This window comes from Ruditapes philippinarum, unplaced genomic scaffold (genome assembly GCF_026571515.1).
Source record: "Ruditapes philippinarum isolate M1 unplaced genomic scaffold, ASM2657151v2 ctg2_1_1_1_1, whole genome shotgun sequence".
Taxonomy (NCBI): Eukaryota; Metazoa; Mollusca; class Bivalvia; order Venerida; family Veneridae; genus Ruditapes; species Ruditapes philippinarum.
In genome coordinates, this window is record NW_026854799.1 from 128,279 (window position 1) to 149,539 (window position 21,261).

At 31.1% G+C, this 21,261-nt stretch overlaps 1 protein-coding gene across 8 annotated transcripts in view; it reads left to right on the plus strand.

Moving 5' to 3' along the window:
* The window catches only part of LOC132741093 (epidermal growth factor receptor-like), a 212,424-nt gene that overhangs the window by 123,235 nt on the left and 67,928 nt on the right, over window positions 1-21,261 (plus strand). For 7 of the 8 annotated variants that reach the window (XM_060729179.1, XM_060729187.1, XM_060729182.1 and 4 more), the window contains one exon: window positions 15,211-15,323. In XM_060729179.1, the coding sequence (XP_060585162.1) occupies window positions 15,224-15,323 (100 nt within the window). In that variant the 5' untranslated portion in view covers window positions 15,211-15,223. Of the gene's footprint in view, window positions 1-12,662; window positions 13,427-15,210; window positions 15,324-21,261 lie in introns of those variants that run through there. The other variant, XM_060729184.1, reaches the window with a different exon arrangement.

Here is a 21,261-nt window from a genome sequence, read left to right on the forward strand (position 1 = left end):
TTCTGACCAATCAGATACCTGAGATGTGAGTTTGATCTTGGAGAATTTCATTATTATTAAACCTCGGCCCCTTGTCTTTTGGTGACAGGTTTGCATGAAGATGTGTATGGTTTTCTCATATGGTCCTAATAATCATGTTTGACTGTATTATCTAAAAGCAGTACATAAAGTTATGAACATGATATATATCCTGTTAAAGATGGAACTCTAGATAGCTCCCCCACAAAGAAATTATTATTTATATAATGTACTGTAACAGTACATCATTATTTTTCCTCTTTTTTTTCCCAAATAAGTATCTTGAAATCCATACATCATGGTTTGCTGCCATTCATAATGATATATAACAATGAAAGCTTTAATTATAAATCTTGGAACATTATAAACTATGTTTGTAAATGTTCATCAATGAAGGGTACGTTTTACCCTCATTTACATTCTGTATAAAGTGTTCTGTATGTAAATTTCCTGTCTGTTTAAAGTAAAAATGTTAATTCCTATGTAGTACATATATCTTTATTATAGGAACTTCACTGAGTTAGGAAAGCCGCAAAACTTAAAATTTGAATTTTTTACATAGATCTGCTGGGGTACTCAAAACAGGGAGATATGCAAAAGATAGTGCGGAAATATACTCAGAAATAAATTGAAAATTGTATTTGTGTGCTTATAATGCTTAATCTTTTAGCATTTTTGATCATTTTCCACAATTAAAATGATTATTTTGGTTACCGAATAATCTGAAATTTTGCACATTAGTTATTGGTCTAGTCACCTTCATCGAAAATGAAACATAAATCTCGAAAAATTATTTCCAGTCCCGTCATGACAAAAAACCTCAGTCGAGTCACTTTAAGAGCCTGAATGTTGAAAAAGGGCTTGCAGGAAGTACATATCTGGTGGCTGCATCATTCTGCTATTTTATGATTGCAGCTATATCTCAGAATAATTTTATATGACACCATACAGTATTGACCTTTTAACATGATAGATAGAGTAATTTAAATTGCTAATTAAGTAATAAAAGTGTAATTTCAAACATATAACACAGTGTTGAAAATTGATGATTCTGACATTAAGAATGATGTTTTATATTATGAAAATAGATTTTAAAATAGTCTGGCATGTACATTTCTTTCATTTCCAGTTTGTATACCTGATTGAAAGCTCTTGATTATGTTGTTATGATTTTTTTTAAAGTTTCAAATGAATGACCTTCAGCCTAAAATCTTCCCTCAAAATAATTATAATAATGACCTTACTTTAGTCTCTGGATCAGCTTTAATTGTAATGTCAAAATACTATAACTAATCAACCAATAGCACAGAGATTTAGAACTCTATATTACAGGTGGCATTGTAGATTAAGTTAAAGTTAAACTGGCATTGTAGACAGTTAAAGTTGAACTGGAATTGTAGATAGTTGAAAGTTGAACTGGCATTGTTATCCTGCTTTTTGACGCCAAATTGACATCATCGAATTGTGTTTTAACTAATGACCAATAAAGAGATAGTTAAAGTTGAACTGGCAATGTAGATAGTTAAAGTTTAACTGACATTGTAGATAGTTAAAGTTTGAACTGGAATTGTAGATAGTTAAAATTTGAACTGGCATTGTAGATAGTTAAAGTTTGAACTGGCATTCTAGATAGTTAAAATTTGAACTGGCATTGTAGAAAGTTAAAGTTGAACTGGCATTGTAGACGGTTAAAAGTTGAACTAGCACTGTAGATAGTTAAAGTTGAGTCTGACCTTTGTAGATAGTTAAAGTTGAATCGGCATTGTAGGTAGTTAAAATTTGAACTGGCCCTGTAGATATTTAAAGTTGAACTGGCATTGGTGATAGTTAAAATTTGAACTGGCCCTGTAGATATTTAAAGTTGAACTGGCATTGGTGATAGTAAAGTGTAGAATGATATTTAAAGCTGAACAACCATTGTAGGTAGTTAAAGTTGAACTGCCATTGTAGATAGTTAAAAGTTGAACTCGCATTGTTATCCTGCTTTTTTACCCCAAATTGACATCATCGAATTCTGTTTTAACTAATGACCAATTAAGAGATAGTTATCTGTTATATGGAACTAATGAGATAATTTTGTAAGAAACCCTGTTCTATTCAGTCTTCTGACAAATAACAGATTGTGCTAAATTATAGGTTGGTTGTAAAGTTAATTGGCAATGATTTTATAAATGTTCTGTTGTTGTTACTTGTTTGTTAACTGACAGCATTTAATGCAAAAATGAACGTATTGAGACAGTGCTGAATGAACCTTATTCAGGTTGATATACAGGGGCCTCTGTGGCTAAGATGATGTTAGTATGGTCTTGTTGAAGGAAACTGGAGATCTTGCTCCACCACTGTGCAGCTGGAAATAGACTATATAATGAACTTTGAGATAAAAATTAATTTTAAAACAATATGGGTAAATGAAACATCATTTAGACATTCATATTAGGCTAACAAGTTTATTGTATGTTGAAACCCCTAAAGAAATTACAATAAACACTTCCATCAGACCTTTGATTCAATACAGGGCAAGTCTAATTGCATAAAATCTATGGGAGTGTAGGGGGATGCAGCTTAGAGGTAATGGATAACCTTTAAACTTTATCAATACTTTGAAAAATACAAAATTGTATTTGACACAGCTAGCTTTGACATGTCACAAGTATGCAATTAAAGAACATTTGTGAATACATTAGCAAAAGTTAATAGGATTCCTGCCCTCTTTAATTGAGTATTTTAAGCATCAGTTGTGACATTTTTATCAGGTTTTTTTTCTTGAATGTTTTTCAATAAAGGAACAGTTTCCATATGGTGTTTGAATAAATGAATAGCTTTACACATGTGAGAAATGCATAAAAAATAGCAGCATGGGAAATCTGTGACCATGAAATATTTCTCTAGTAAAAAAAAAAAATACTAAAACTCTGTGTGTATTTCATGTATTTATGATAAAAACAATCTTGGTCACAGAGGGCGCTATTATAGTTCTGAAACAGAGCTCAGTGGTAAAAGCTTGTGGATTTTTTTCCCAGGAAAAAAAATCGACAACAACAATGCCATCCATAATTATGTAGGTCTTTTATTACTGCATTGTAGAATGAAATAATTTTCAATGAAAACTATGACCTGACTTGCTTATAGAAGTCACATTTCTTGATATATATAAAAAAAAACTTTGGGTACATTAATATTATACATGTAGGTACCAAGAAAGGACATGCATGTTGGCATGTCATAGTCAGTTTTAAATTACAAAATTTTATATATACATGTATAAAAAAATACATTGTTCCAAAATCTTAATAAAACATTAAGAATATCCTTTATTGTTGACTCTTTTTTTCATTGTTTAAATAATTTTCTTCCAAAGTATCAAAGATTTTTAACTATTAAAAATTGAATAAAAAAGAATATTTAGAATGAAAATGTTAGTTCATATACAAAACATGTAAAAAACTAAAAAAAGGAACATTATGAATGATAAGGTAATTTAGTTCACTTTTCTATGAATGAGTTTTATCAATAAATACACTTGTTATCATTAAATAAATAATATGAATATTGCACTGCAAAGCACTTTCAAGAAATAGCATGGCTGTACTCTCTTCATGTAAGTAAGTAAGTAACGACTTTATTTTATGAGGCTAACACATTCAGTTTCCCGATCTTCCATGCGAGCCTCAGTATATACAAAACAACATAAAATACAATCACAATCAACATTTAGACAACATAAATATGTACATTAAACATCATATCAATACAATAAATAAGTAAACAATTTTTTCTTCATACATAGAGAAGTATCATTTTCATAACTTCAGCATGGAAAGTATATGTTTTTGAAACAATATGTACAAACAATTAGTTAGAAAATTGCCACTTGATATAGGAGGATTGAAATTTCCTCAGGGTATCAGAATTTCGAATATGGATTGGTATGCTGTTCCATACCACAGGACCAGAGTAATTAAATGATTTTCTAAAAAATTCTGTTTTTGGTTTGGGTACAGTTAGTTTTTCATTTTGTATAGATCTTAAGTTAAAGTCATGTTTGTCATTTATTGTTTGGAATTTATTTTTCATATAAATAGGAAAGGATGGTTCATTTATAGATTTATACATGAGGATTGCCTTTTTGTACATAATTCTTTGATCAAAGGACATCCAATTTAATTCTTTAAATAGAGTATTTGATGGGGTATCAAAACTTTTGTCTAAAATAATTCTTGCAGCTCTTTTTTGAAAGTTGACAATTTGCGAAAGTAATTCACTACTGCAGTTTCCCCAAATAATGCAACAGTAGTCAATATGTGGCAAAATATAAGCATTAAAAAAGAGTTTTCTGGAGTGGAGATCAAGGTACTGTTTGATTCTAAGAAGCAAATAGAGCTGTGAATTGCATTTTTTAATAATATTTTGAATTTGTGTTTTCCATTTAAGATTTTTGTCAACCTGGACTCCTAGCAGTTTTTCAGTGTCTGTAAATTCTATCTCTTTGTTTTGAAGGTGCAGAGTAGATGAAGCAGTATTTTTTGATTTAGTATTTTTTAAAGAGAAATTTATGGCCTTAGTTTTTTGTGCATTTAATATCATTGCATTTTGCCTACACCATGTGCTAACACTATCAAGATCTGTTTGAAGATTATAATTCATTTCCGTTAAAGTACTTCCAGTAGAAGTAAGGGAAGTGTCGTCTGCAAACATATCGGTAGTTGACTGTTTAACATGAAGATGGATGTCATTTATGTATATCAAAAATAGTAGGGGCCCAAGGACTGAGCCCTGAGGTACTCCTGAGACAACTTCAGCTGGTTCAGATAAAGCACCAGACACATTGACTTTTTGTGACCTGTCTGATAGATAAGATCTTATCCAATCTATAGTATGTGAAGAGAAATTATAGAAAGGTAGTTTTTCTAGAAGAATTTGGTGGTTTACTAAATCAAAGGCTTTTGATAAGTCTAGAAAAACAGTTCCGACAAGTTTGCCATCATTCAGAGCACTGATCCAATTATCAATTATATTTGTAAGAGCTGTCTCACATGAATGATGTGCCCTGAAACCTGATTGAGCAGTGTAAAGTAAATGGTTTGTTTCTAAGTAGAGCTTTAAGTGGTCTGACACATGTTTTTCAATTATTTTAGAGATAAGGGGAAGTACTGAAATTGGTCTGTAATTATTTTTGTCTCCCTTTGGTCCTTTTTTGTAAATTGGTGTTATCTTTGACTGTTCATGTCAGTAAATAATTACCATACTTTCTTAATTACCATACGTTCTAATATGGAATTCTTCGGAGACAGATTATGAGATAATTTTCAGTAGCTGATTATCTTTGTTGTATAGGTTACAAATGAATATTTCACTGTCACACATTTTCTCCTTAAATGCCATGATCTTGCATAGGTTGGTTTATACTGAATTTGTTTTAGTTCGATTGTGTAGGAAGCTATTAGCTTATATAAACACACTTTTCGAATTCGTTTCCTGGAACCAACCAGTACTGAGCAATGAGTGTAAAATTTCTTGCTCAAGGAAACAACGACTTGTCCCTGTCAGGGTTTGAACCATGCGCCTTTAAGCGATCATTAGATCACTAGTCCGAAGTGTTAACCACTCGGCCATGCCGTCACACTTGCACAGGTTCATGATAGATTTTACCTTGTAAATTCACTTTCAGAACCTTTTTGACTGACAGTTCCTTCCAAAACTAAGATTGACGGATTGATAAATCTGAATTCTAAGATTTTAAATTAACCCATTTTATAACCTTGTACTAACTCTTTATTTTAGGTTTAATAATCTTTATGTCATGCACACTGCCCCACTGCTGGTATGACTGAATTCTGTCAGGGGCTGCGTTCTGTGAACGTCGCCTCACATTGTTGATCTTTATTCTCTTTTTCCTCTTTAGAAAAAAATATAAACTTTAAAGTATACAAGGAAATTATTTTTATGTAACTTTTAATTGAAACTGCACAGTTTGAGGTATTTCAGCTAAGCTTACAAGCATTGATTTCGACTCGCTAATTGAAAACTCAGATTATGGGAGGAAACTTTGATATGAAACAGAGACCTGTTGTTGTAGTAAAAAACTAATATTTTTATGATGGAAGATTGTAAGATCAATTCAAGACTTGCTATGATTGACAGGTAAATGTTATGTTATAATAAAAGCAAGCCGAGAAGATTTATCGGTTACTGTACAGTAAAGAATATGGTTTAACAGTTTTATATGTTGTTTCTCTGTTAATTTTAATGTTTGAATTGCTTGGAAGGATTGTGTCATGAGCCAAAATGTCACATAAATTTCTTTCTTTACAAGTAGGTTGTGTAACAAATTTTATAAGTGTTTATCAATAAATCGTAACTAGTACTGTTAAAGTACATGCAATAGTAACTTTGTATATTATTTGTTGGCTGTGTAGCATTAATTTTAAACTTAACTGCTCCCAGGCTAAATGGTTGCAAACTTTAACAAAATAGAGATAGAAAATTCCACTCATCTGCTCTAAATTACGAGAAGAATTTAAGGGAACTCAATGCAGGACCAAGTTATAAAATGTTTCCGGCACAAGAAGCTACTCCATGGTTCTGCAGAACGAATGACTTTGAAATAATTTTCGATGCCTGAAACCGCTAGGCCATCATAGAGGCCTTGAATTCAAAACCCTTATGATATCTTTTGAATAGTTACTTTTTAGCTCGACTTTTCTATGAAAAGGGGAGCTATCCTACTCGCCCCGGCATCGGCGTCGGCGTTGGCGTCACACCTTGGTTAAGTTTTTCGTACCACCCCACTTTATTTCAGAAGTATTACAAGTATGGCTTTGAAACTTACCATACTTGTTCACCATCATAACCTCCATCTACAGACAAGAGTACATAACTCTGTCAAGGTTTTTGACAGAATTATGGCCCTTTTTTGACTTAGAAAGTGTATTGAGCTTGGTTAAGTTTTTTGTACCACCTCACTTTATTTCAAAACCATTGGAGGTATTGCTTTGAAACTGACCATACTTGTTTACCATCACGACCTTCATCAACAGACAAGAGGACATAACTCTGTCAAGGTTTTTGACAGAATTATGCCCCTTTTTGACTTAGAAAATACATTGAATATTGGTAAAATCCACTTATTGCCTTAACCCTTTTAGATATTGCTTTGAAACTTTTAATGCTATTTCACATCATTACCCCCATCTGTACGCAAGAGAAGGTAACTCTGTCAAGGATTTGTTTTAAAAATTAAGGCCTTTTATCGACTTAGAATCTTGGTTAAGTTTTTAGTACCAGTCCACTTTTTGACTGAACTGTTTGAGATATTAATTTGAAAGTTGGAATACTTGTTTACAATCATGATTCCCAAACATGTCCAGGAGAAGGTAATTCTGTCAAAGATTTTATTTGAATTATGGCCCTTAACTGTCAATGTTTTGTATTATAGGCAAGCACTAAAAAACTTAAAAAATCTAAAAAAATTCATTCCTATCCACTTGTTCACTTTACCATAAATTATGTCATATAAACATTGCTGTAATATTCAAGGGTATCAAACAACTAGTTCACTTTAAAAATACAGAGATTCTTGTATTGCCTTTTACTGCAAAAACTTTTTTTATTGGCAAGCAATAAAAAAGTCGAGCGCGCTGTCTTACGGACAGCTCTTGTTTTAAAGATTGTAAGTAATTAAGTTTATTTTTTGGGTATTGAACAATTTGCTATTTTGGGTTCATACATCTGTATTAATAGAGCACTTGAAACTCCATGGGGGGACAATTTAATAACTAAAATTAACTAATTTACCTATTACAATATTACCTTACAGCCTTGCGGTAAATGGAGATCCTTCAATCAGGGGATCATTTCAGGTCTAGATTTTATTTAAACCCACTTACTACTTTCCCTCCAAACTTAAAACATTTTTAAATGTTTCACCTTGAGCTAATTAAGATTAATTTTGAAGAAAAAGTTTCGGAAATGAGTAACACGATATAAGTGACCTCCATTTAATTTGTGTTAGGTATAAAAAGTTTTCATAAGTTCTACTCAGGCATGATATTGTGACAAAATTAATATTTCGAGATTATTTGAGAACAGAAAGATAGAAATGATTATTTATTTTTCAAAAGTTTAATGCTTTTTTGTCATTGTGACAAAATATAAACTTATAATTATGTTGTACTCTTTGTAAAGTGAGAGTATATCCAGAGACTGCATGGTTTTAAAGCTACATGCCTCCAGATGACGAAAATCAAACCTGAGATTATAAGAACAGTAAAAAGATTCAAGATTAAAGTAGTAATTGTCATGTTATGTGTGTTTAATGTCTGATTTTGCAGTATTTTTCACCATGTCTATTTTTGAATAGTTTGGCCAGTAATTTACATTGGTTGTAAGTGATTTGCAATTGTGTAAATTATTTGTTGTGTTTATTCACAATATTTTACTCTTTTTTTTTTTCACATTTTCATGATTTTCATGAAAATTAGCAGGAGTGTGGAGGCCTGCTTCTTTAAATTAAGTTCCAAAATTTGTTCTTCACAGAAGCATTCCTAGATTCAAGGTAAATTTCTCAGGAACTGGTAAATGGCCCCTAAGGTACCTGAATTAAATTTGAGTATCATTTTAGACTCAATTGGTCACCATGGTAGAAAATTACTTGCCCTGCTATAATTATGCTGAGATGTCTATATTTCAACATTATAACATGAACATGCACTTTTGTTAGCCTGGCCTTATAATTAATTGTTTTATTGTTGAATTAATTACTGTTTTACAGGTATTTAAAGGTGTAGCATGCTGTCATATTGAAATATCTCCATGTTTACGTCATCATAACGTGAGTTTGTAGTGTCACATCAAAGGTGATGTGCACCATTTTTTGCTGTGCAGTATTTTTTTTTTTATTTTCTTTTTCGCATTCATGAAATTGTTTCGACATATGTATTGACTGAAATTTGTTGATTTTATATATAATAATGCAAGTTTATTCAAATTTATTCACTGTGACCCCCCATTTTTTATGGACAGACGATCAGGACCTAAATCCTATAACATACAATCATAGTATCTGAAAACAGCATATGTTTGTATTATGATATCTCCGGTAAAAGTCATAAAACTTCCGTAGTGTGACATTCCATACATTTTTTAGATTTGTCTGTAAGCAAATTTGAATAATATAATCTGATACAATTGACTTCATAAATGTACTATCTGTCAGGTATGTTTTTTTACAACTTAAGATAATAGTAAAAAAATTGGCGGGAAATTCACTTTGGTAGCTGACTTGTTTGATACATTGTAATAAAGTTGTAAAATTTTATGCATCTTGTTTAAAAGGACAAAATGTACATCGAGACAAAAATATCCCTTTTAGTGCTGCACATATACCATAATGGCTTATTGGTTAAGGTACTGGATTTTTTGTCATGTGCTTTTACACTTTGGCAAGAACAGTGGTCATGTTGGTAGTTTTCATTCCGGATAGTGGCAATAAGCCACATTGAATTTACCAGAGCACAGTTAAGCCATTGCATTGTTCCTAGGAAGGCTGTCAAGCAGTTTACCAGTACTAGTTGCCTTCACTTTCGCTAGGAACTGATAACTTCTGTACATACCAGAGCAGAGGTATAGTGTGAATGACCATAGAAAGGCTTTCACCATCAATTACAATGAAAGTGAGATGCACTGTCCGGGAATCAAACCCGGATTGCCCATTTCACAGTCCTACACTGCCTATTGAGCTAACTGGACATTTTTGTAGTCTGTTTAATAAAGGACAGTTGGACAATAAAGGACAGTTGGACCAATCACAACTTTTCCGCCATTTCAATCAGTCTTCAGATAAGGAGATTGCAGTTGTACAAGCGTGATTCTCCAGTCAAGGGAAGTAATTGGTCATGCAGTTATAGCTCTTGTAATATAGCATTGATTTACAGTTTATTTAAACTGCTGCTAAAAGGTTTTGTTAACCTAAAACATTTTTTTTACGTTAAATGTGTCAGTTCTTCCTGTAAGGGAAATTATGACATTAGCATTATCTTAAACAAATTTGTTATACTATAAATTTGACCTCATTTATGGTTGTGTTTGCTAATATAGGGAAAAAATCTGTCGAGTGGTGTGAGTTAAAAGGGTGCTTCAGAGATAAAACTAAACAGGGTGACTAGCTATGTTAAAGGTAGTCTACCTTTATTTTAATGCCAATTTTAAAACATTGTTGTGATTTGGAGAACTACATTTTTATGAAATTTTCAATTGAAGCAGCTAAGTAACATATATTTATAAAGATGGAATTATTTCATAGACTTTTAAAACATTATATATTTGAAGTAGTGTACTAGAAGGATGTAAGTACTTTGTTGAAGAGACTTAATTACAAAAATCAAGAAAGATCAAGTACTTTGTCACAATGTTTAGACATCAGGTCTCACAATATACATGTGAATTAATTGAATCCCCTTGTGGCTGAGTGGTTGTCTTTAAGGGTTGAGGCATCAGAATAGCAGCCACCTTGTATTCCTGCATGATCGTAAGGTGACTTATTAATTGGTTCAAATTACTGAAGTCAATGCATCTCTTAGCTCCAGCAGGGGAGGTGGTTTTGACCCCTGGTGTTGCTGTAAGGGTGGTTTAGCACCTTAGGGTAGCCAAAATCATCTTTCCTATTTCGGCGCCATTAAAATTACTTAAATTATGTTAGTGCGCAAAACAAAACAAACAAAATGTAGCACAGGTTACAAAAAGGAAATTTCAAAGTAAAATGTTGCCAATTTAAGTGTGGCCGAGTGGTTCAGGTCGTTGATTTCAAACCACTTGCCCCTCACCACTGTGGGTTCAAAACCCGACAGGGACTTTAGATTCTTTCATGTGAGGAAGCTATCCAGCTAGCTTACAGAACGTAGGTGGTTCTACTCAGGTGCCCGTTCGTGCCTGAAATAATGCACGGAAGGGCACCTGTCAGGTCTTCCTCCACCAGAAAAGCTGGAACTTCGCCAAATGACCTATACTGTGTCGGTGTGACATAAAAATCCAATCAAAACAAGTGTTAAATTAAGGTCCTGTCTTATGAGAGACCCCGACTTACAGATGAGTAAAAAACATTATGAGGATGGGTTTAATCTGAAAGAAATATGTTACTGAAACAATATGTCACACACACAGGGATTTATGTTGTCCATCTTAGGGATGGGACTGGCATTTGCATATATATAGCGCATTCCATATACAATTATTTTATTGCAAGATACAGTTTTTTTTGGCAATATAAATTATAAACTTCACAGGTCCTGTTAAAGGAATAGAACCTAATTTAATAAGAACTGACTTCACTTATTTTTTGTTGCTGTGAACTTGACTTTGGGTTCTTTTTATTTGAGGAATATTTAATTTTCATGGTAATAATTGCAGGCTTTATAAAAGAATAATAGATCTGGAACCATGCCTAGATGCATGAGCCAAGTTTGAGGGATGTTTGGTGCATAATTTGAGTGGTTAATACTCTTAAAATTGTTGAAAATCAACAATTATGTTTCTTCTGGGGGAACAGAGTAAAAAAAAGAGACTATTTAAGTTCAGTTATGATCTTTGTTAAGAAGGCATATTTCGAGGTTTCTGTGCGAAACAACTGTAACTTATGTGACATAAAGAAGGAGTTACATCCGTTTCGCTTTGATCCATAGATTTATTAATGAAAAGTGTTTTCTTTTGTTTTAGTTTGTTAACTACATTTATTTGTCTTCAATTAAATTGTTTTTAATAAGGACATGAGAAAATTTCCTTGTAATCTAACGGACAGAATTACCACATAGGTTTCTGAGGATAATTATATATTTGCAATGAAAGCAAGATTTATATGTTTGTAGTTGAAATACCTTGCACTGAATTGGCATCTACAGATCTATATTTCATTCACTTTTCAAGGCTTTGACATCATTACTATTTCAGGAATATTCCTGTAAATATTCAGTACATAAAAATTATTTTATCAAAATGAAAGAATGTGCTTGAGGGAGAAATATTTCAAAAAATTTCCCAAAATGTCTAAAATCTTACCTTTGATTTTTTAAAAGGCATCCATTAGATTATTAGAACTTACAGACTATACATAGATAAAAGGTGTCTATATGAAATAATAAGTTATTTACTAATGGACATTTTTATTATATATATAAGCAATTAAATAAAAGGACGTTTTTATTATAATAAGCAATTAAATAAAATGTTCTATGTTAGTTCTATAAATATCAAAATTACTGCTTGAAAAATCTTCAGTATTTTCTTTTTATTATTATTATTAAAAATCTATAAATTTCTATTCATATCTGCATAAAATCGTGAGCATTATTTCTATAGAGAAAATCAAGAATGATTTCACCAGTCTAATAAAAAAAAAAGTATGTAAATTTTCTAATTTTCCACATGAAATTCCTATGAATGTTGACTGCATTTAAAGACATATTACTTTGTATATATAGTAGTATATTATAATAATATACATGATAATGATTGTTATGTATGTAAACAGGCACGGTAGAGTATGTAGTCATGATAGGGTTGGTTACCTTTAACATAAAACACACACTCCAAAAATTGTATATGCTGTATTTTGTCTTGTCCCGTTTCTAAATATACCTGGATCAAGATCGTGCAGGTGTTTGTTTTGCTTTAAAATTTGTGACTCTTTATGATCCGGATCAGTACAAACTTGTATAATCTTTGATCACTTTATTTCAAAAACTGGGTTAAGACAATTTAATGTTCTTAGCTTTGAGAATTAATTACGCAAGAAACTATTAAACCTCAGGACGGGGACTAATATTTGACACATAGTGTTTTATTCGATGAGATTTTTGAAGTGAACAGATATTTGTGTTTATATTGTTTTAAATTTAATGTACAGTGTTAATGTGGGAAAAATATAATTAATCTTTGTTATGTATTCTAATTATAGAGTATAAAGCAGGTGATTTGCGACCTCACGATGATTAGCTCTGTACTTTGTGGAAAAAAAAACAAAGTTGTTTTGGTGGAAGGGTGATTAATACATTGCGTAAATCTTATTACGCTGGTTCTATTGAATTTCAACATTGGATTAAGAACGCGTGGATTAATAGCGAGGGATTAATATTTCGAACAAGGTCGTCGGGTTTTCTAACAGGTTTTATAATAGTGTTATTGGAACCATTGTAAAGAAAGCTTTAATATTTATTAGCCAACTTGTGCAACTTACGGTTTAAATATAAATTGCAGGAGAAGGAATATAAAATTTTATGAGCATTTATGTGAAATTTGGTGTATAATATTTCATATTTATGTGTAAATGTTTATAAATATATTTGGATATAACAAGTGGATGTAAAAATCGAAAGAGTGTGAAATGTTATAAACCTTTAATATACACAAGGTGCATTTGGTATGTTGACTTATTTTTATTTTGACGATTTTTGTTTGTTTAATATGGAGATAAAGGTATGCTCTCGGATAATTTGTGCATGTGAAGATTTTGGCGGTTAAAGAAATATGTAGTGAGTTAAAAGTACACATAAGTGAAAGGCTTGTCACTAAATATTTACACCCAGTTTTGTGCTACCTGTTTTTGCACAGAGACGCAACATAACTTTATTTTTATACACAATTCTGTGTAGTATATAAATTTAAAGGCACAGAATGCCTCAGAAACAACTGATTATTTCCTTCTTAAGAAAGGTCAAACATTAGTTTTATTACGTTTAAATAAAGGTTTTAGAGCATGTTAGATGTTTATCACCTGCATAATGTAGCACTGATTATGAAATGATTGGTGATTAAATTGGGAAAATGTAAACAAATTCATATTTTGAATTTTTACAACACTATATCACTATATCTGTACTTATTGACAAAGCAAAACAGATTAAATAAATGGCCCGTAAGTATAAGAGAAACCACCAAAAAACACATATTTTTGATCAATTAAAATAAAAGCTTTTTTGGGGGGCATATTATGGGCCTTTAAGTTTATCAGACCTGATATTTTAAATTGAGTTTGTTTTCCATGGGAAATAGTATGATTTTTGTGTTAATTCACTGTTATAGAAGAATGGGCTAATTTAAACTTTGTTTTTTACACTATCCAGCACTGAGTGTGATATGAAATACCAATGTATAAAAAAAGTTTTTAGATAAATTTTATTTCCTGACAGTAACATTGTACATAATATAGTCATACGATACTTTACATAAATTGTTTTTTGATCCTATATCTTTATTTCAGCTTTGATTTATTGCAATATTGTTTTACACACTTAAGTTTAACATTTGAATGTTAATTATACAGGTTATACACAATGTAATTTCCAGATGGCGCAGTGGGTCCATTTTGATATTTCTTAGTATTCAAACTTCCTTGTTTAGAAAATGACCTATTTTCACATTCATATTGCATGGCCTATTACAGATAGTCACATTATTCTTTACATACATATGGCCAAAACTCTTATGAGAGTGCACTTTTTCTCATTAAGTTTTATTCTGTTATGGCCAACGCACAACTAGACAGATTCATTTTCAATCTGAAATTATCGTCCTCTTTTTAAGTTTGCTCGTTTTAAGCTTCTCGATTTAATTGTTTTTTGCTTGGTCTACAAAGATGTATATCTTTATCTTTACAAAATGTAGATGGAATTATCTTACCAAACTGTGATGGGGAATTTCTATACACATTGTAGATGGAATTATCTATATCAAACATTGGTAGATGGGGAAATTATCTTATACCAAACATTGGTAGATGGGGAAATTATCTTATACCAAACATTGGTAGATGGGGAAATTATCTTATACCAAACATTGGTAGATGGGGAAATTATCTTATACCAAACATTGGTAGATGGGGAAATTATCTTATATCAAACATTGGTAGATGGGGAAATAGTAACTGTTTTAATACAGTCCAATGCTTCAAATGAAAGGAACAAGTGAATCAACATTACAATTATAAAATATTATGGTTCCATTTCAAACACAAAATAACTCAATTGGATTTTTTTTTTCAACACCAGATTGTTTCATTAAATACAAAAAAATTGTAACTTATTTGTGTACAAGATTTTTAGGATATAATATTTTTATCTTTTAGAATTTTGATTTTCAGTATGTTTATTTTATTATTATTTTTTAAAGATGTTTATTTTAACGATCATCTTTATTGAATTTCAGGTAGATACTGAGAATGAAACCATGGTTGTTTCCGATTGGTCAAATGTCTCTATTCTGGATTTTGATTGGTTGTTTAGTTTCACTGTGCACGGTACAGGCTGAAGGAGGAGTTGGTGAGTTATATTTCTTGTTTCGTAGTTTAAAATATGGTGATATTATTTTCTTCAGTCTTCAGGGATATGTAAAATTACCTTGCCTGCAGGATGTTCCACCCCAATTGCTTCTTTTCGGCCCTTTCTGTCAGTCTTCGGATAATGAACTTGAACCCAATACTACTAAAGAATACACAGAATGGATACAGTATTTTTGTGTAACCTACACTAAAAAACTAAACAAGTAAATTTAACAAGTAGTAATTTAATGCTAGGAGTTAATGTCACTAAATTTATACCAATATAACGAGTAAACGTCCACCTAAATAAGTATATTTGTAGAAATAAAAGTAAACAATACATTATTTATATACTTATGATTATGGTTGTAGAAACCGAAAGTACAAAATGTTTATCTGTTGACAATAAATTGGATTTGGTTATAATGTACATAAGTAGGCATTTTTAAAATTGATTATGATTTTCAGATATATTTTCTTTTTTTCCTTTGAATGTCAAAAATGTACATTTGTTATAAAATTATCAATTATCAATAATTACACCCTCTGTTTTTTGTTTACGTCTAAAACTATGTGTTAGAACTACTTTCAATTGATATTAAGTCCCTGGTTATTATTAATAATAGCCAAGATGATCTGATTGGTTCTACCCATGTCTATATTAACTGAAAAACGGAAATAATGCACATGGAAATGTCATGCTTCCACCTACAATTATAGCAAGAAAGTCACCTTATAAAACCCACATGTTTGTTGTTTAAATCTAGTCATTTTAAAATGTACATTTCGCATGTTGTGGTTATGCAATATTGCTGTTCTATGGAAGGAATAAACCCTACCCCTTTTTTATGCACCAGTAAAATAGACAAAACAACCATTTAAACATGACAGCTAAAATTATACCATGACATTTTTGAATAATTTTATTGTTTCATTTAATTACAAACATTATTGTAATGCTGCGTAATCAAAACCACAAAATGTATGTAAAACTTGTTATGTTTCAAAAGACAAGACCAATAAAAATATCCGACTTGTTCCGGACATGAACATTTTTATTATGATTTTGAACTTATCGTTCAGTCAATATTACATGAATCAGAACCACAAAGCTGTGGTAATCATGATGTTTCAAAAGCTGAACTTTTGTTGAATTTAAATTTATTGATTACTTTTATTGTATTGTGTATGACTTTTTTTTTAAAAAAATGGAATGTTTTATCATTTGTGGTTAGCTGTTAATAAGTAAGCTATTCTATTTTATGACGTCATATTAAATAGTAAATTGATGTTTCTTAGTGCAGATTTAATGGGGGAAAAAAGCTGTTATAATATACAATAAATATATAGAGACATTGCCTATAGCAAGTAGATGAACCCTATTGATTTATAGGTCAAAAGTCAGTCACCTTGACCTTGACCACTTAAAAAGCTTGTCCAACCAATTAATTAGTCATGGCGTAGTACATGACCCCTATTGACATTGAAGTCAATGAATAAAGGGTTAGGGACTCAGGGTCACTAGTACTGTACCATTGACCAGTAAAAGCTTGTTCCACCTATAAAAATATGTAAATATGCCACTGTACAAATAAAGTGAGAGCATAAGGGTTTCTAAGTGTCCTCTATGTTTATAATTATGTTAGAAAAATAAATTTAAAAAAGTAGCTTTGTTATTATTATCTCCAATGTAGATCATTGTCATTGGATTGTCTAATTAACAATAATTTTGTGGGTTAGTTATGAACTTATTTTTTCGGCATATTGTTAAAATAAAAAGGACTTACTTATCTTTTCAACTTGTTTTAACTTTTGCAATTTTACTTAAAAGTACATATAGCCTCAATTTAGAAAAGGTTTATGATCACTATAGAGATCTTAATGTTCGAAACTATGAAGTTATTTATGATCACTAAGAAAAGATTAAATGATCCATATGAATAGATGAATGATCAATAAAAAGAGATAAAATGATCACTACAAAGAGATGAATGATCACTAAGAGTGATGGATGATCACTATGAAGAGATGAATTATCACTTAGTTAGATAATGATCACTAGGGAGAGATGAATGATCACTAAAAGTGATAAATGATCACTATGAAGAGATGACTTATCACTAAGAGAGATAATAAACACTATGGAAAGATGAATGATCAATATGAAGAGATCAATGATCACTATGAAAAGATGAATGATCACTAAAAGTGATAAACGATCACTATGAAGAGATGACTTATCACTAAGAGGGATAATGATCACTATGGAAAGATGAATGATCAATATGAAGAGATAAATGATCAATAAGAGTGATAAATGATCACTATGAAGAGATCAATGATCACTATGAAGAGATCAATGATCACTATGAAGAAATCAATGATCACTATGAAGAGATCAATGATCACAAATGAGAATGTTTATAATTGCTTATAAGCAAAATTGATTTGGTCAATTGATCTAGTCAAAACTACCGGAAATTTTTGTCTGAGGACAGCTGGGCTGTATTAAATTACATAGCTCTCTTTCCCTCTCTTGATATAGATATATATATATACATCTGTGACAGCTTCTGGGGAAATGAAATTCTGTTAGTTTCTAGTTGATTGCAATTATTCTATCTAATTTACTGCCTCCCAATAATCTAATGTATTTGATAGGCTGTTACGTTGATGTCACCCTGTGACAGCCGCATTATATAGATTATTGACTCTTTGCCGCCTTTGCTTTAATATTAATATTCTTTTTACTTTTCCTTCAAGGAATTTAGATGATTTGCTGACTGGTATTTTGCTTTTGAACTTCAGTAGATATTTCTTTGTGAAAGCATCACACAAGAGTGGCGAAAAGTCTTAAGTATATAGGAAATGCTTAACATTTGCGTATGCAATACCCTCAAATATGCAGGGGACGTTATTGTCTGTCTTTATATAGTAAAATGATATATGAAGTTGATTTATTAAAAACTATTGCAGCTACAGATATTCTAGTATTCTGTCATGAAAGAGGAAGAAATTCTGTTAATTTAAGGAATGAAATTGTAATTATGCTAGCAGTAATATTTACTTGTGTCCGTCTGCACTTCTCTACATCTCTGACCAGACTCCTTATTGAATTTGATGGCTTCCTAATTTCAGCATCCTTAAAAGCTACTTACCTCTAAAAAAGAAGTCTACATTGCTCATTGAAGTAATTGAGTGCTAATGACAATAAAGACTAAAATTGCCCCCTTCCCCATCTCCTAGGTCTGATACTAATATTCAGTTAGGCCTGACACTAATATAAAGCTAGGTCTGACACCAGCTGTATGTTCTTATGCCAGTATACAGTTAGACCTGATACCAATATATATATAGATCTGACACTATTCTATAGCTTAATTTGAAAGAAATAAAAAGCTAAGTCTGACACTAATATTCAGATAGGTCTGATATCAAAATAAAGCTTCAAGTGACGTCTGCTGTTAATACACAGCTAGGTCTGATATCAATATAAAGTTAAGTGTGACACTAATATTCAGCTAGGTCTGATATCAATATCAAGCTAAGTCTGACACTAATATACCACTAGGTCTGATATCAATATCAAGCTAAGTCTGACACTAATATACAGCTTGTTCTGATATCAATATTGAGTTAAGTCTGATAACAATATCAAGCTAAGTCTGACACTAATATACAGCTTGTTCTGATATCAATATTGAGCTATGTCTGATATTAATATCAAGCTAAGTCTGACACTAATATACAGCTTGTTCTGATATCAATATTGAGCTATGTCTGATATTAATATCAAGCTAAGTCTGACACTTAATATACCGCTAGGTCTGATATCAATATACTGCTAACAATAAGAAGTTCTTAGAGTACAGTATAGGTTTAATAATTTTTGTGTCATGTATTTATATTTACATCTTTTTGAATATTTGATTTATGGAGTTGTTTTGATAAATTATTTTGAGTTTAAATGTCAATAAAATGTTTTTTATTGAATTTGATAAATAATCCATTTGTCTTGTAAAATCTTAAAATCATTTATGGTCTTACCGCTAAATTTTGTATAAATTTAGTATTATTTGTATTTAAACATCCCCCATTATAATTTTAGATTCCACTTTATTGCGGATTTCATGCTACATTGATTGTTTGACAGTGGTAAATTTTGTTTATATTGAACCTTTGTCGGAGATTATGCATGCTATTATAAAAGTAGGGCCTAGCGTTTTCATTTGGAACAAAAATTCAAGTTAAAATACCATTATTTAAGCTATGTTATTAAACGACAGTTGGGTATCGTATTTTGACAACAACGGGTTTATTTTCACGCACCTGATCGGTTTACAATTTTAACGTAAAAAGAAGTCATTAGGTTATTTGACTGGTGCACACTTCTTGTATGACTATCGAAGTTTCGTAGTTTAGCTTCCCTTAGACATTTCAATAGTTTTACTTTAACGGTGGGACGCCTCGATGGCAGGAAATTACAAGGTTGAGAGAATTAATATTCTGTTGTAGATTTTTATCGATATTGGACAAAGAATTGTAATACCTCATTCGTATTTTCGCGCATGATTTTAATTGTTTGAAATTATGAGAAACATCAACAGCTTAGAGGATATCTGAAGCGTCGATCAATGCTAATTTACGGTTTAACTTGCCATCTTAATAAGAAATCAAAGACGGACCGAAGTAAGTCTTTTGATGACAACATGGTTAATTTGACATATTTATCCAGTAGGTTAATGAGCTTTTTTTGCCCAGTTTTGCTTTGTATTTGTCCTTTTTAAGCAGTCGATGAGTTTCAATTGAATGTCACACTTTGAAATAAAAAAAAAATATTTATCTGTAGAAAATATAAAAGTTAAGATCGACGGGGTAGAGCAACTTTCTATGGACACATTTTTGCTCTCTGTCAATAGAAAAACATAGCTGATTACTGCCTTAATTTGAAATCATCAAGAAAAAAAAGTCTTTTTCTCAGCTTGGCTTAGAACTGAATAAAAAAGTTTAGGGTTTTTATTTTCCATTGTAAAACACAATGAGAAAAAAGTGAACTTTTCACATGTAAAACACAGTATAAGAAGGGCTTATTTTTAAATCTGGGCAACTCATTTTTAGGATTTATAATTTATATAAGGATTGCTGACCATGTGGGTATAAACCCTGTCCGGGGTTCCTCAATAAGCAAGAAACTTTACATTCATTGCTAGTACTGGTTAATTTCAGGAATTGATTCAAGAGTGTTTCAATAAGCTTATAGCTTCCAACACAATTAAAATAAATCTGTATAATCTAAACTAAGAATTATTTTCTCCAAAGGTCTTCCTCAAAAAGTTACTTGTTGTACTAAGACAACTAGTTTCGGAGTAACTAGTTAAACCCCCTACCCAACCTGAGAAAAGAAGAAAACACTAGTATCATTTCTAATAGGTTAAGTTGATGTAATATATAGTAGAAAGACGATTGTTTAGATTTTCCGGGAGATTATCAACAGGCTTGTTCCACCCACCCAGGTTTTTGTCACTGATAACTATCATATTCTCACATTATCCATGTTTTCCTTCATTCGACCTACATAGTATTTGATAGCACAGGGAAAAAACTTACTACACATTATGACTAGCAAGAAAAAAAAGAAGAAGCCTACTGAGAATAAAATGTGTGAAAACTTTATGTTTTTATCTATTTCTTGTATTGTTTTATGTTTTCAGAAGTAATTAGGTCTGTAAGACTGTATGGATCTTTTTCTTAAGCTATTCTAACTAAATAAGAATCATACACATAGTTTAAATAGACTTGACACTCCACAAAGTCACCAGAGATTTTAAACTTTATATTTATATTTTAATATTATTAAAAAAAAATTGGGAAGAAAAATTGTCATTTAATACCCTCGGTTTCATATTATTTCATGAATAACATTGCAACACTTTTCAAAT